This window comes from Lathamus discolor, chromosome 2 (genome assembly GCF_037157495.1).
Source record: "Lathamus discolor isolate bLatDis1 chromosome 2, bLatDis1.hap1, whole genome shotgun sequence".
Classification (NCBI taxonomy): Eukaryota; Metazoa; Chordata; class Aves; order Psittaciformes; family Psittacidae; genus Lathamus; species Lathamus discolor.
Genome location: NC_088885.1, coordinates 14627148 through 14641115, shown reverse-complemented (window position 1 = coordinate 14641115; position 13968 = coordinate 14627148). Strand labels below are relative to the sequence as shown.

At 36.8% G+C, this 13968-nt stretch overlaps 1 protein-coding gene across 10 annotated transcripts in view; it reads left to right on the top strand.

Annotated features, from left to right (window-relative positions):
* The window catches only part of HYCC1 (hyccin PI4KA lipid kinase complex subunit 1), a 46322-nt gene that overhangs the window by 24855 nt on the left and 7499 nt on the right, over window positions 1-13968 (top strand). For all 10 annotated transcript variants that reach the window (XM_065665849.1, XM_065665853.1, XM_065665846.1 and 7 more), the window contains exons 4-10: window positions 1113-1292; window positions 4195-4275; window positions 4687-4802; window positions 5132-5227; window positions 6728-6844; window positions 7601-7688; window positions 8184-8343. In XM_065665849.1, coding sequence (XP_065521921.1) covers window positions 1113-1292; window positions 4195-4275; window positions 4687-4802; window positions 5132-5227; window positions 6728-6844; window positions 7601-7688; window positions 8184-8343 — 838 coding nt within the window. The remainder of the gene's footprint in view (window positions 1-1112; window positions 1293-4194; window positions 4276-4686; window positions 4803-5131; window positions 5228-6727; window positions 6845-7600; window positions 7689-8183; window positions 8344-13968) is intronic.

Genomic DNA, 13968 nt, shown 5'->3' with positions numbered 1-13968 from the left:
TGTTTGTTATTTCTTCCCAATAAATGATTTTAGAAGATTTTTTAATTAAAATCCCCTTTTTCTCTTTTCTACCCAAATGTTGTTTGTTGTTGGTTGGGTTTTGTTTTGGTTTTTTGTTTTGGTTTATTTGTTTTTTTAAGAAATTCTTTTATGGTTCCATACTAAGAATGGTTTGCTGGGTTTGCTGCCAAAAAGTATTTTTGAGTGTGTGCTTTTGAGTTTTTGCTTTAGAGTTCAGCATCCAGTTCAGATGGCTTTGTTAGGGCCTACTAGTTTTGACGTTATTTTCCGCTTGGGTTAGGAAATCTTTTAGCTAGGTGCCAACATAAATATGTAGCTTCTGTGCATTGATGGTTAACACTATGTCTTGTCATTTAGTGGAGATAGGTGTTAGCACAAGGATGTACATTAAACCCAGACGCACAGTGCAAGCTGATTGCCTAATTGTTTTTTAGTCTTTTTTTATTTTTTAACTTGTTCTAGCTCGGTGTATTATTTCCAGTTCAATATAGTATTTCCATTTATAACAGCTTAACAAATTTGGTTGTAAAATTACTCCTGGGGCTTCCCATTTCTGTCTCAAACCTATAAATACATTTAAGTTTCCAGATGATTTTAATATGAGTGGAAAAATGAACTAATTCTACTCTGTACTAAGTTATTGTAATACTTTGAGAGTTACGCAGCTGTTCTCATTTGGTGAGTAAAAGCTTCTGGCGATTTGTGCATGCTGTTGGAGCTCTAGAATAGCAAGAACTGTTCAAGTACTTTTCCTGTATATCAGAGATAGTGAGGGCATGGTATGAGGTGTGGTGATAAGCAATATCCTCTATTTATGCCTTTGAGGCTGGAGGAAGTGAGCCAAAAATGAAAGAAGGAGCAGTTGGAATTCATTCTTCATGCAGGATGGAAGGCTCTACTTTTACCATCTGAAAGTATGTTATAAAAGATGCAAGTGTTTAAGGTGACTTGAAGAGTTATTGCATCAGTTACTCCCTAATAGCTAAAATGTAACATTTATGAGTTTATAGTTTTGTCCAAAGAATTGATCCAGACAAAGTTGCCGTTTCTTGTAATATTTTATTCATTCACAATTGTCATTTGTATTTCAGCTTCTGGAGCCAGTTTGCCATCAGCTCTTCGAGTTCTATCGCAGTGGTGAAGAACAATTGCTGCGATTCACGCTGCAGTTTTTACCCGAATTGATGTGGTGTTATCTTGCTGTCTCAGCCAGCAGGGATTTGCAGAGCAGTGGATGCATAGAGGCTCTTCTCCTAGGAGTTTATAACTTGGTTTGTATTTGTATGTAATTATTAAGGCCTAAAAATATTAGTGTGCATTTGGGGGTACTGTAGAGTATTTTACTGGTGAAAAATGAACAGTTTAATTTCAGAATTAAAGTGTTGAGTATCTTAGTTTTGACTTTGCAAATTGGTATGCATGTCACAAATCTGCAACATGAACTTTTATTCTTTCACTCCGGTAAATATTTTCTCTGCTCTTTTTGTGGTTTCTGGAAAGTGTTAATGTACTAATGGCTGAGAGAGGCAAAGGAGTCGTCTTAATTTCCTTATTACTTAATTTGTGGTATGGTGATTAAACTTACATTCTGCTTGAAAGCCTTTAGAGGTCCTACTTTTGAAGTGGTTGCCCATATTTTCTGGGGTATTTTGACTCTCTTGACTAGAAAACACACACAAAAATCACAAATTCTGAGCACTTGACTGCTGAACAGATTGCTTAGCTTTGAGAAATTAAATGTCATCTTTAATTTTGGAATAACCTCGACACTTTTTTTTTCATGTTTTATATTAAAAGATACTGTTTGTTACTAAATTACTGCTTTGAAGGGACCTTGAAGAGCACCATATTTTAATTACGCATTTTGTCTTTTTATGGCTATTATAAAAAGCTTAGTGTTATGTCCACTGGGATTCTCTTCTGTGTAGTTTGTATCTTCTGGATGTTGTAGGAAGGCTTTTTGGAAAGTGAAAGAGTGATGAACTTCAGGTCCTCTCATTCTGAAAATCTGGAGAAGGCACCTTCAATTCTTCTAAAAATAATCTCAAGTGTCTTTACCAAGCGAGTGAAAACACCTTTTTTACCCAGGAGTCTACTTAAAAAGAACTGAGCCGTTATATTCAACTCACGGTGCAGGCTTCATGTGTTTTCTGTGTGCCTAGTTGTATCTGAGAAGAAAAATATTCCTGGAAAGCATTTGGTATATCTTATGCCTTAAGTCAATTCACTCCTTTATTTCCATGATGAAGTCATCTAAAACAGTTGATGGATGTGGCTACAATCACTTGTCTTTCTCCTAGGAGAGATTACATTTACAGTTATCTTGAAATCGGTCCAGTAACATCTTCTCTTAGCTATGAACAGTTTCTTCCTCCATTAGTAACAGCCATCCATCTCCAGCTGCTTGGGATTTTAAGACTTTTACAGCAAGTTTCTGTAGAAAGCTGTAGGGTAGACCTGATCTTTGGAAGCACTCCCCCCACCTTCTGCTTTAAAAAATAATGAATGCTTATGCTGAAGGAATGCTTTGTTACTGATGCTGACTTCTTCCCCTCTGCTGATGTTGTATAAAATTTGTAACTTTAACAATCATGATGGAGCTGTTCTTCAGTATACAAGGTTGAAAAGGTAGTGAGTTTAGATACCTGTTTAGATACTTCTATGCTCTTTAAACAGCTACTTTGTTTTTAAAGGCAAGAGGAAAGACATAGCCTAATACAAATAATAATCCTTCTGTAAATATATAGTCTCTTGGAATGTGAAGGAATTAACATGCTCAACAGAGTCCTGGAGTTTCTTACTGAAGGAAATTGAAAAATCAAGTATTGCTCAGAATAATTCTAAATTCGCTACATTGTCAGGGGTATGGAATTACTGTGGTTGAACTTTGAGATCATGAACTGGTTTGTTCTGCTTTCAGATTGGACACATACAGTGGTAGTGCGTGCAGTTGATGTTTCTGGCTGTAGGTATCAATATTTTTCCTAGTACACTTCAGTTCTTGAAATGCACTCCCAAAACTTAATTACAAATCTGATTAGAATGAAGAGTCAAAATATTGATATTTTTCGATTTTAAAAGTTTGATGTAGCCAGTTTCTCATGCCTTCTCCTCCCATAAATTGAGGAAACAGTTTTCATTGTTGATGCAGAAGCAGTAATGAAGTCAAAACTATTGGTGGTTTTTGTGGAGTGGAGGACCTGTATAACTCTTCAGATAGAGCAGCTTTGTATGTCTTTTTGATACTTCTCAGTCTTCGTTTACCACTTAATATCCTACTTGAAGACATGAGTTTTAGTAATTACTATGTGAAGTTTGTCTTCAGCCTTCCAAAGGCAGGGGTGTTAGAAGACACTAAAGCTTCTCTCAGTGATCTCTACCTTTGGATACATGAAATCTGGTGCTGAAATTAAGCAGCTGGGGGAAGAGTTCTTTTGTGTGTGTGGTGTTGGATATTGTTCAGGTCTGCTTTGCAACTTCTGAAGTTTATTTGATGTACTTCAGTGCTCTTCTGTGATACTTTTTTTTTTTTTTCTTTTCCCTTACACATTAATTTTTTTGCTAATTTAACAGGAGTAGAAGTCTGCCAACATACTGCTGTGGTGGTAACTTGCTGGACAGTAGCTTCTCTTAAGCTTGGCATCCATGCTTGTTTTAGCTCTCTAAATAAGGAATTATTAAACTTGGGCTTTTGCAAATAGTATGATGTCTGCTGCTATCAAACCATATGTGGCTGCTATCATTCCAGAACTGTATTTCCAGAACAAATTACTTGTAGAGTTATTACTTCATGGGTAAATAGTTTTCAGAACAGAATTATTGAGCATTAACCTTCACAATTAGCAAACAGTGCATTAAAAAAAAAAAAAGTTAACACTTTTAAGCATACTGAGATTTCCAGTTAGTGCTTTTAGGGTGGACTGTGTATGTAAGTGTGTGTGCCCTTTGCTAAATCATTTATATAGTTTTCAGAAACACAGCAATTGCATTGTGATAGAAAGCAAATCCAGAGACAATTTTCAGCTTGTAGTTCAGATTGTTATAGTATCTATGTCTGTCCCTATAATAATTTGTTGGCTTGCTTTATCCGTTTTCCCCCACCCAGTATTTAACATCTTGAATGTCTGGTTTCTGTAGTATAGTGTAACCATTGGTATCTTCTGTCTTTTTCAGGAGATAGTTGACAAAGAGGGACATAGCAAAGTGTTGAGTTTCACAATTCCGTCTTTGTCCAAACCTTCAGTCTATCATGAAGTAAGTGATATTTACAACATAAAGTTGTTACTGATCGAAAAAGGCAGTATGCTTTGGAGGCCTATTTGTTAAGAGTAAAAGTTAAAAGTAGTTTTAATGTGTTGCATGATGACATAGGAACATATTTCTCAGTCTTCTGAGGACTACTAACTGGTCTCTGAGGCCTCTTCAAAACTTAATAGTCGTAACTCCATAACATTCGTGCACCAGCTATGTCTTTGTATTCTGAAGCCATATACTTTATCAGGTGTGGAATAACTTCTCAAATGTAAGACAGCTAAGCAGTCAGATAACTTTAAGCTAGTTGAAAATTCATGTGTAAATATGATGCTACTGATTGTTGTCTATTTTCATTTGCATTGTAGCAGGACATCAGGCAGACATGTTTTGAATGACCCTTTTTTCCTTTAGCCTTCCAGCATTGGCTCCATGGCTCTCACCGAAGGAGCTTTATCACAGCATGGTTTGTCCAGGGTTGTATACAGTGGACCTCATCCTCAGAGGGAGATGTTAACAGCACAGAACAGGTGAAACTGTATAATAGGATTTTGCTTGAGAATTACTTATGAATCTTGTAATTTTTAATATAGTCAAAGATTGAAGGTAGGTAGGTGAATGCTGTGTCTTGTGTGGGTTTTTTGTTTTTAAAGACATGTAAATGTAGATGCAGAAAGATTAGCAGTGCATATTACTACATGAAGAAGAAGAGTTGACAGAACCAAACTACTCCATTGTCAATTTTATTGAAATGAGATACCAAATCTGTTCAAATAGCTCTTGCAAATTTCTGTGTAAACTTGCTTTCTTTTAAAAAATAAAATTGGTGATGTAATTTTAATGTTTCTGTAAACTCCAGGTTTGAAGTGCTGACTTTCCTTCTGCTCTGTTACAATGCTGCCTTGAGCTACATGCCTGCGGTTTCTCTTCAGTCACTGTGTCAGATTTGTTCAAGGTAATTTTTGTAGGTTGATTACACTTAAAACAGCATTTTCAAATTGAAATGAAATTAGTTTGATTTTATTCTTTTCTTTTTCTTTTTTTAAGCTTCAAGTTCCCAAAAGCTGCCTGTAAAGTTGACCTTTTTTTTTTTTTGTTTTTTCAAAGTGCTTAAAGTTTTAAACTGACAGTTGATTTAGATGACCATAAGGAAGAAAATTTTACAATGAGAGTGGTGAGGCACTGGAAGAGGTTCCCCAGAGACATTGTGAATGCTCAATCCATCACTGGAAATATTCAAGGCCAGGGTGGATGGGGCTTTGAACAACCCAACCTAGTGGAAGATGTCCCTGCTGATGGTAGCAGGGTTGGAAATCAGTGAACTTTGAAAGTCTCCCTTCTCTCGTTTCGTTGCATGTTGTCACTAGTGTGGCTTCCTGTCTTTCCTGATGAAGTGTTTAAACTCTCTTTAATTTGGAGATATGGTGATATCAGCATGAAGACTCAGATTTTGATCACACTAGATACGACTTGCAGACTGGGATTGCTGCTGAGCTATAAAGATCCTGGGGACACAGTCTTCTTTTTGTTGGTTTTTTGTTGTTGTTGTTATTGTTGGTTTATGTAGCCAAAGACTGCGTAATGATGTGTTGTGGGGTAGACAGGAGAGGAAAAAAGTGCAGTATGTTAGTGGCAAATTTAGTGTTAATAAAAAGACTCCTGAAATACCTCTTACAGGTATGATACTGGTACTATGATCCAATATTTATTTTTTTTATTTATTTTATTTTTCTGGAAAAAACATAGGTCTAAGAAAAGTTTAAAAGCTCTCTGATATTGAAGCTGTCTGAGACTAAACCTTCTAGTCTGTGTTTTGGAGAGGGAAGTAGTTTGTTTAATGCTAGGTTATTCTACAAGTCATGTAATAGCTGATGAATATTGAACTCCCCAATATCTTCGATTTACAAAATGTGTTGTCTACAGGACCTGAGATGGGATTTAGTTCAGAACTAAACTCTAAAGCTGACTTTTACTGGAATTTAGGATAATTTTAGTAATTATTTGACCAGAGCACTTGTGGTTTCTTTGCTTGACAACTTGCATGCAACTTCCATTTTATACGCAATGTCACGTATGTTTCTGTCTGTAATATTTATAGTTGCTATACTGCTTTATTTCCTTAAGTATCATTAACTTATTTCTTGTCTGTTCTGCAGCAAATGTGTGGATCCAGAATGGCTTTTACTGGCAGTTTTCTTTCATGGTCCCCTGTAGTACAAATGTAACAGGCACGTCTAGGATGTCTCTGTTTTGAAGGATTTGAACTCTGCCAGCAGAGGGCATACCCTTCTTCCATTATGAGAAATAGGCTGCTTCAGCCCAGGGTTGTTGATGGATACCTTACTGTGGGTCCACTGTAGTTAAAATGCATACTAAACACCTGGTTTCGTAGTGTTCTGTACAGAGGTGGTTGGTTCCACATTAGTTGCTAATGAAAAATGCATGATTTTTCTAGAATTTGTGTCTGTGGATATCCTCGCCAGCAAGTAAGAAAGTACAAGGGAGTCAACTGTAGGATTCCAGTTTCATCTGAATTCATGGTGCAGATGCTAACAGGAATTTATTATGCCTTGTAAGTTGTTTGGATTTTTCTATATGCATACAAAATAAAGAAATGTCAGCTTAATTTCTGCACGTGTTTAAGCGTGTTACCATTGTAATGTTTTATTTTCTAGTGGATGATGCTGTGTCTAGCTATAACCTCCTTAGGAAGAGAACGTAGTTCTCCAGCTAGTTGTCTGAAGTTACTTACGTCATATTGGGGAAAGAGGGCTAGAACAGCAGTTAATGGGTATAATTGCTGATGTAAAAAAACTGACTTTAAAGAAACCCCAACCCTTTTCCATCCGTTGTGTGCTGTCTGCATTTTTTGCATGCTTAGTTTTGACATCAGTCTAGTTAAGGACAAAAGGTCTTATTTTTTTCTCTGAAATGCTTATGTTGTCTACCCTTTGATAGCCAAATTAATGTTTGAAGCTCTCCTGTTAACTGAAATAATTAAAGATTAGAAACACAGGAATACTCCAAAGGTGGAGTAATATTAAAGCAGTTCTGCTTGAATTTCAGAATATTTTGTCACTAGCTGATCAGTAACAAATGACATAATTTCTAAACTACTCAGGATGGCCACTTGTAAATAAAACTGTCTTCATAGATGCTACTTCGGAACAAGTTCACTAAATGGCAAGCTTACTGCTAGTGAACACAAGTAGTTCAACCCCTCTAAACTGAGCTATGAAGGGACGCTAAGTCTGTGAAGGTTATGTGGCCAAGAAGGTTCTTCTGTTGATACAGATGCTTATTATTATGTATATATTTACCTTTGTAGTTATAATGGAGAATGGGATCTGGCTCGTAAAGCTATGGATGACATTTTGTATAGAGCACAGCTGGAACTGTATCCAGAACCTTTGCTGGTAGGTATTGTATTTCAACATTTTTGTGAGTAGAATTTTTAGTCTAGGAAATCCTTCCTTTGAACACACATGATGCAACATCACACCAGGAACCTAAATTCCACAAGGTGTGTGTGGCTGTGCTTGTATGAACAGCTAGGTCTGTAAGTATGCACACAGAGGCACAGGTATTTTCAATGCATTTAGTTATTTTGTCACCTTCCTTAGTGAACAAGCTGTTTTCAGTAGAATGTTTCTAAGTTTTGAGAGCTTAGATGATAGTAGAGAAGCATTCTGAAGTAATAGCCACAACTCTGAACTGGAAACACTTTTGAAACAAAGTTCAAATGTTAGTACTGAGAGTTAATTGCAACCATAAAAAAGCTAGCGTGCTTTTTGACTTTACACTGGAATTGTACATGGTATCCTTCTTGGAGTAATAAGAATCCCCTGAGAGAATTCTTCTAAAATTTGCATCTTTGTGTTAAGAACTTAACTGCATTTTTTCTGTTCTAGGTTGCTAATGCAATAAAAGCTTCACTGCCTCAAGGTGCCATGAAATCTAGTAAAGAAGGTACAAGATGCATTCAGGTTGAAATTACACCTACTTCATCCAGAATATCAAGAAATGCTGTGACTAGCATGTCTATCCGAGGACATAGATGGAAAAGGCATGGTAAGAAACACATTATGCAATGAATTCTCAACTTTTTACATGTGTTTAATATAATACTGAGAATTTTATTTTTGTGCATCTTCATTGCTCATATCAAGCAGCAGTTTGGAGGTTTTTATTTTCTTGATTGGTAAATGGGAGCCTTAATGCAGTTCAAATGAAGTGTTTATTTCCTTAATCATTGGGGGTGGGGGGGAAGTTGATTAAAAAAAATCACACTCAAACGAACCAAACAAAACAATAAGCGAACATACAAGCAAAATCCACAAATCCCCTTTTTCTGAAAGGGGAGGGGAGCTGTACCAAGTTAGAGATTCTTTACAGAGACTGATATTCCTGTCTTCTGAAAAGTAGTTTATAGTACCTGAAGCAAAGCAGATATTTAACAGCTCTATGCAGAGCCTCGTCTCTCTTAAATCCAATTTTTATTTAAATAATTTAAGGGTAGAGAACATGAACAGTTACGTTTTGGTGTTGTGGTTTAACCCCGGCCAGGGCTTTATTACGCGTAATGTTTATTTGGGAAGATAAATGCCATAACTCTGAATGTTCCCCCGCACACACTTCTTCCCCCAGCTTTATATGCTGAATATGACATCATATGGTCTGGGATATCCCTTGGGTCAGCTCTCCTGGCTGTGTGCCCTCACAGCTTCTCGTGCACCCCCAGCCTACTTGCTGGAGAAGAGGTGCGAGGAGCAGAAAAGGCCTGGACTTCGAAAGTAAAAAACCTCCCTGTATTATCAACACTGTGTTCTGCACAATCCAATATATAGCCCCATACCAGCTACTGTGAGGAAAATTAACTCTGTCCCAGCCAAAACCAGCACATTTGAGCAAACTAATGTAAGGGTTTCCACAAAGTAGAACTGGGCACAGTAGGCTGGGCTCAAAGGTAGAAAAATGATGCTAAATGAACTGCAAAAGGAGCACTCTTATAATTTCTTCTACCAACTTCAGATGACGAAAGCACCACTGGACCAGCGATCACAACTGACAGTGGCTTGTTCTGCTGGCCTTGTAATTCTGGTGACAGGCTAAGTGAGTGAGTGTAGATAAGAATGCTCTTTAAAAGATTCAATAAAGATTGTGAAGTAGTATCATAAAAATTTCTGTATGATGATGAGCTTCTGATGATGATGTATTTCTGATGAGCTTTTGTAGTATATGGACAGTTTGGTTAGAAAAATATTGCCAAGTCACGTAGCATGAGGGACTGAGAGTTAATTCAGGTAAATGTTGAGAAAACTTCATAGATATGCTGATCGAAGGTGACTTTAAAATAATGATGGAGCTTTCCGAGCAGTAATGGTACACATTGGTGATAATAGTACCACTAGTAAGCTGCCAGAGGGAGTGAGGGGCAAACAAAGGTTAAACCAACCAAACTTCTTTTTGGTTGATTAAAAACTGCTTAAAACTATCAGACAGACCTGAGAAGCAAGACACTGGTGTCTAACTTGAGTGAGGTCCAGGAGCAAGTCATTACTGAAATCTCAAGACGTTTTAGTCTTTATCATTTATTTTCCTTTCTTCATGATTACAGTTGTTAAGCAGGGATTACTGACTGAGTGCAAGAAAACTGTATGATAGCTCAGCTTTTAAAGGTACAAATCCCTCTGAAGCTTGGCAATTCTGTCAGCTATTAGTTTTCAGTGGTTCTGATGCTTGATAAGATGAGGTGGCAGGGGACATAGATTAGGGATACTGAGTGCCAGTTTGTTTAGAGCAATTGAAAGTGTATGAAAATAAACATTCCTTTTGTGTTTGCATTTACAGAAAAAAAGTAAATGTTACAGAATCAGCATTGGAACCATCCTTATAAGTGCGTCTTTTTCAGCAGATACAGAAATCAGGAAGTTTTTACAATTACTGCTTTCTTGCAGGGGTGATGTGCAAGGGAAAATGGGTGGGACAAGTGGGCCCTGCAACAGGTAACAGTAAGGTGAAAGGGAAATGGGGATAACAACTAATAGAAATGGAGCAGAATGCTGTGTTTTATGGGAGTCTCATAAAGCAGGACAAGATGAGAGAAACGGTGATATCTAGTCAATATGACCCAAGTAAGGAGCAGTCAGTGTTTAGGGATGAGGATTGAACTTTAACAAAAAAACTGTTTTCAACATTTTGTTTGGATTATTGGAAAAGCTTTGGATTTGCCTCAATGGTACAGGATTTAATGAAGAGGAAGAAAATCACTCATTGTAGGGTGGGTGTGGAGCAGAACTTGTATGGTAGATTGCGAGATAAGTTGTAAATTCGAAGGCTGTGTAAATATTAGTCTGAAACGGAGTCTATGGTATGTTTTACTAACTGCTTTTCCAATTGTTTTGTTTTTAAATAGTAAATGTTCCATGCATATACTACTTCAGCTAATCTTCTAAACATTTTCGTTACAAAATACTAACAAAATTGTTCAGTTTAACTTGAAAAGCCTTTTTAAAGTCAGAATGGATGGTCTCCTGATTTCAAAATTCCTAATAATATAACTCGGTGCCCCACAATTCCTGATAAAAGAAAGACAAAGAATAGATCTTTGAGGTCAGCATGCAGAAAGAATAATGAGGCTTGTGCTTACAGGTGCTTGTTTGAATTAAAATAAACACTGAAACTGGTAGAAATCAGGTGACAAACTTTGTACCTCCTAACCATTATTCTCCCATGGTGTAAGGGGAAAAAAAGTAATTGGGGGTTTTATTTTTGTGCTTGAGTGTAATAACAGCGAGTTATATACCTGAATGAGGAAGCTAGAAGAAACAACTGAGAGGAAGCTTGATCTTATACACTGTGTGGACCAGAAGAACTGATGAAGTGAAGCATCCCTTGGGGGAGCAAGGGTAACAATTTTTAATCACTAGCCATTTGTGTAAAATAACAGAATTGTAGCTAATTGCATTTCTGAGAAGTTGTAATGTAATTTATAGCTTCTCTATATTAGTATATAGCTTCTATACATTAGAAGCGGAGAAGCAGAGACTTTATTCTTTGATATTAAAAAAGCCCTCAGTTTACTGTAAGTTTTCAGACATCAGATCTTGCAAGCCTGTGCTAGAACTCAAGACTGAAGTTAAACCAATCTTTTTTTCAAAGCTGACATTTAATTTTGTTGTGATACTCAACCCTGTAACTCATTAGTTAGAGGTGTTACTTAAGACTTCTTTAAAGATCAAGTTAGTATTATGCATTATACCCTTCTAAGATAGGTACTTTAAAGATACTGAAAGTGAAGGTCATTTGCAAAATCAGTCTATCTAATCACAAATGGGTAGGATTTATAGAATCAGGGCATACTAGCCACCACTTATCAACGAATTATTGAGTGCTGTTGAGCTGGATTACCTCTAAATTGTAAAGCTTAAAATGTGTTAAAAACAAGCCTTGAGTGGCATCTCCATTTCCATTTGCAAATACAGGAAAACCAGAAAAATCATATGGCGGGTGAGGGACATGAACACCTAAATTAATGGTTATTTATGGAAGCTAGGAAAAAAACAAAGCAAGCCCTAGCAGTGCTTTCCCTGCTGACATAAAATCTGCCATACTGACCTATACAAGTGTTGTTTGGGAAGAACTCCTGTGTAGAGGTGTAATGCATGTAAGAGAAATAATCTGATGTAACAGACTGAATAAGAAGAGCTAAACAGATATTGGTATGATACATAACATAAAACCCAAGGCATCAGCTAGAGAATAGAGACAAGATGTTATCTTTTTTACCCAATACAGAAATTGATTTTCATATAGTACACAAGGTTTAGAAACATTAGTCTTCGAATCACTTTTTTTGGAAACATTATGGATTCCTGAAATAGTTATAACTTTGAGGAAGCTGGAATGAATGTTAATTTTGGAATATAAACTTGATGCTCTTGTGAATAATCTAAAATGCTAACGTTGTGCAGAAAATGCAGCTTGAGCTTGTGGTGCTTAAAATTGAATTACAATCCAAATGGGCAGTTTGCCTGTGCAATCTGAGGTAAATGATCTAGGCAACTATAATAATAAGGTAGGCTATAATTGAAATATCTTTTCAGTGAATTCTTAGCAGCTGGTAATCATGAAATGCATTTATCAAGGTTGGTTGTACTACTCATAGCATTCAGAATGTGACTCCAAATGCAGTTTCCTTCAATTGTTATATTTATATTAACTTTCAAACTGATGTAATTTATTGAGTTTCATCTCTACACTATTTAGCGGTGTCCTTTGTTTTTCTCTTTTGCTACATTGCCTTGTGCACTGGTTTTAATAGCTCTTTCACAAAAGACATGCCCCCAGAGTTGTCCAGCTTGAAGCAATATTCTATTCAAAACCAAGCACTACAAAGCTGAAGGTTTGTTCTAGGTGTTCTTAGAAGTTTTAAAATGAAGAGCCAATGCTATTATGGAAAGCATGGATTGTGTAGTCTTATCCCTGCCGTGAGACTGTAGGTGCTATGGTAGTTAGGATACCCAGTATCCCATTTGTTTCATTAATTTTCTCCTCTAGTTCAATGTTAAACCCAGAGAAAGGTAGTTCATTAGAAGCAGTTAATAGCATTTAACTAAAAGATTGGACATAATTATACTGAGTAAAACTCTTCATTTTTTTGGCTTGGTGTATCCTCCATCCATTTTCACCCTAACCCCCCCCAGTTCACGGTTTATTGTGGTAATAGTTACACAGCTGTGGGAATGCAGCAATGATGGGTAAAGTGCTAATATCACAGCAAGGTATTACATTTAAAATGTACACCACCAGACTATAGGTATTGCTGTTATGCAAAATCTGTAACAAAATATTCTTCCTCTGCTCCTTTCATTTCTGCTGTGCAGTCTGAGTCTCCTTTCTTTGGAACCGGACAATTAATTAGCGCTTTTCTGCCCTCGGAGGGGAAGGGACTTGACAGTAAGCTCTGTTCTGCCCTCTCCTCCCTCTGGTATGCTGGCTCTAAATGAAGTTTCTATCAGAATCGACATGAGTGTATGGAGATCAGTGGATCCTGGGGAGATGTTCTGCTGGAATAAGGTGCCTGTAGCTGCAGTGATGGGGTAGCAGGAAGGACTTTGAAGATTGCCATAGAGAAAGTTCAGGTACCTTACCATAGTTAAATAAATTAATGAGGCCAATCAGAGTGTTGATCTTCTCTCCTTGCTAACCTTTCTGCTCTTACGTTTTTAGAAAAAAGGCTGTATATGATGGTGGTATTACTATTATTATTACCACTATTGATCTTATTTATTATTATTACTATTGCAGTTCATGGTGCTTGGTTGTAGCTTTGTGACTGACAATAGAATTCTTTTGCAGAAAGTGCTATTAGAAGGAGTAACACAGAAACAGGTCTAACTTGATTTTCCTACTAAATATCAGGAAGTTAGTGCTAATAGCAGCAATTATTAATGCCATTTCCTTTGGATAGTACAACTTAATAAATACATACTTTCATTTGTAGTTGACTAGTTAGAATCTTGATGCTTAGCATTTGTGGGTAAAACTGGGGATAGCTCTCACACCAAGGGACAGTTGTGTCCATCCCTGCTCGAATAACCTTCTAGCTCTGAGATTTATTTTCCTGAGATATGCAGACAGTGCAAATGCTAGCAAAAAGCCCAGTGCCACAGCCCACTTGACCTAGAAGTACAC